Here is a 2,089-nt window from a genome sequence, read left to right on the forward strand (position 1 = left end):
CTTTATTAATTAAATTCACTAAGTTGGCTATCAATGATAGACTTCTATAAGTGGCTATTAACTGTGAAAAAACAATCAAAGATTAAGCTATCAATGATAGAAAATATTACTAGCTATCACTTATAGACTTTCATTTACTATTTATATTTAATATTTTGTTATAATAATTAAACTTGATGATTGATTTGTTGGTGCAAAATCACTTATAAATGGGTACTTTCAAGTCAGGGGTACAAAACTCAACCTCCTAATTTTTTTGGAAAAAAAAAGGAAGAAAGAAAAATCGGATAAAGGAAAGATTTTTTTTTCCTAAAAAGAAAATAGAATAAGCAAAAACTGAAGAAATGAAAAAAATTTTAAAAAAAGAAGCAAAAATTGGAGAAATGAAAGAAAACTTTTTTGAAAAAAAAGAAGCAGCAAAACTCAAAAAAAAAAAAAAAAAAAAAACAAAAAAAAAAAACTGGAAAAAAATAAAATAGAATATAAAAGAAAGAAGCAAAAATCAAAGAAAAGAAAGAGCATAGAAGATTAAAAAAAATGTATATAACAAGACAAAACAACGAAAGATGAAATTAAAAATTAGAAAAAATTAAAAAGTTGACTAACCAACATTTCGATATTTACAAATATTTAAAAGAGTTGATATATTTTTATTTTTTTTCTCTTATTTTACTATTTATTACAAATATCCTATTTGTAATATACTCAGCATTTCTCAACCATGGAGGCTCAATGTAGGTATTTGTTATAATTTCCCTTAAAAAAAAAGTCAGGTACATTCACGGAAATACAATTTACATGTGGACCGAAGAAGCAGGCCTCCACCAGGAAGGCCCATTTGGCCCAAAGTTCATAGCTCAAGGCTCAACATTAACAGGCCCAAAAAAAAAGGAATGAGCGGGTGGACACGCGACAAGGCCTTGAAGAACTCATCTCCCTCTTATCCTCACTCACCGCTAGCAAACGCAGCAATGGCGCTGAACCTAACAAATTCCTTCCTTCAACTTCAACGGCCAAGTTCCCTGGCCGTCGCACCGCCAAAGAACAAGGTACTTTCACCCTTTTCTTCACTCCTCAATTTTCCGAAACGGTGATTATTCATTTCTGTTTCCCCCAATTTTTGCGTAATTTCCAGGAATCTGGAGCAAGAACTCACCGGCCGGTGGTGACGTGCCGGAAAAAGGATCTGCACCCTCAATTTTACGAGGATTCTAAGGTTTATTGCAACGGAGAACTGGTGATGACGACCGGTGGAACCCAGAAAGAGTACTCCGTGGATGTGTGGTCGGGAAATCATCCGTTCTATTTGGGCAGCCGATCCGCCTTACTCGTCGACGCCGACCAGGTGGAGAAATTCCGCAAGAAATTCGGAGAGCTGTCGCAGTTGATGGAGATTCCTGTCCTTAAGGGAGAAATCGTTCTGCCCACAAAGAAAAAATCCGGCAAAGGGAAGAAGAAGTAGTAGAAGACGGTGAAGAGTTCGATTGGGTTGGTAATCACTTAAAATCCAAATGCATATTGAGATTTTTGGTTCTTTCTATTGCTTTATGTATCTGTGTAATTTAGCAGAATCGATATTAATTTCTCTAAACCAAACAATTTGTTTCTGTTAGCTGCATTGCATTTGCCTTGCTAATTCCAATTGCTCAATCTGTTGATGAAGAAGTTTATGGGTCAATCGATAAGTGTTTGGTGGTGAGAAAATTCATCAAGGAAAGGAAAGTTTGAAAAATTAGTAACTGACGACAGAACATACAAATTCTTCAAGCTTTTGGGCACTTCACGGATTACGGTACTCTTTGTATTTCTTTAGTGCAGGTGAATTGCTTGTTTTTGAATTTTGCTTCTATGGATCTTTAGGTAATGAGAGGATCTCCTAGTTTTAGAATTGGTTGAAATATCATAAACTAATATGAAAAGAAGATGATGGCCACAAACATAAGATGGTAGGTACACAAACTACTATTTGAAGGTTTAAAAGAAAAAAGGGTTGGTCCAAACTATTCATAAACCTTAGTTTACAGGATTAAGAAACATAAAAGTTTGCATGATTTAGTTCATGTACTATCAAATTTGCAACAATTTAGGT

The 2,089-nt window shown here is 34.4% G+C and overlaps 1 protein-coding gene across 2 annotated transcripts; it reads left to right on the forward strand.

Annotated features, from left to right (window-relative positions):
* The first annotated feature begins 862 nt into the window (after positions 1-862).
* Positions 863-1,888, forward strand: LOC120084543 (50S ribosomal protein L31, chloroplastic). Of its 2 annotated transcripts, XM_039040339.1 has the most exons (3): positions 863-1,049; positions 1,136-1,488; positions 1,614-1,888. In XM_039040339.1, the coding sequence occupies exons 1-2, from the start codon at positions 894-896 to the stop codon at positions 1,460-1,462; spliced, it is 483 nt and encodes a 160-aa protein (XP_038896267.1). In that variant the 5' UTR covers positions 863-893; the 3' UTR covers positions 1,463-1,488; positions 1,614-1,888. The 2 variants fall into 2 exon arrangements, with proteins under 2 accessions (XP_038896267.1, XP_038896266.1); XM_039040338.1 differs by having other exon boundaries at positions 1,136-1,678.
* Positions 1,889-2,089: the final 201 nt, after the last annotated feature.

This window comes from Benincasa hispida, chromosome 9 (genome assembly GCF_009727055.1).
Source record: "Benincasa hispida cultivar B227 chromosome 9, ASM972705v1, whole genome shotgun sequence".
NCBI classification, from domain to species: domain Eukaryota; kingdom Viridiplantae; phylum Streptophyta; class Magnoliopsida; order Cucurbitales; family Cucurbitaceae; genus Benincasa; species Benincasa hispida.

What these genes read in the sequence shown, in the direction of transcription:
- LOC120084543 (XM_039040339.1), top strand. Translation starts at nt 894, where the DNA reads ATGAGCGGGTGGACACGCGACAAGGCCTTGAAGAACTCATCTCCCTCT. An exon ending in TCGCACCGCCAAAGAACAAG is followed by an intron (nt 1,050 to 1,135) that starts GTACTTTCACCC and finishes CGTAATTTCCAG; the next exon opens with GAATCTGGAGCAAGAACTCA.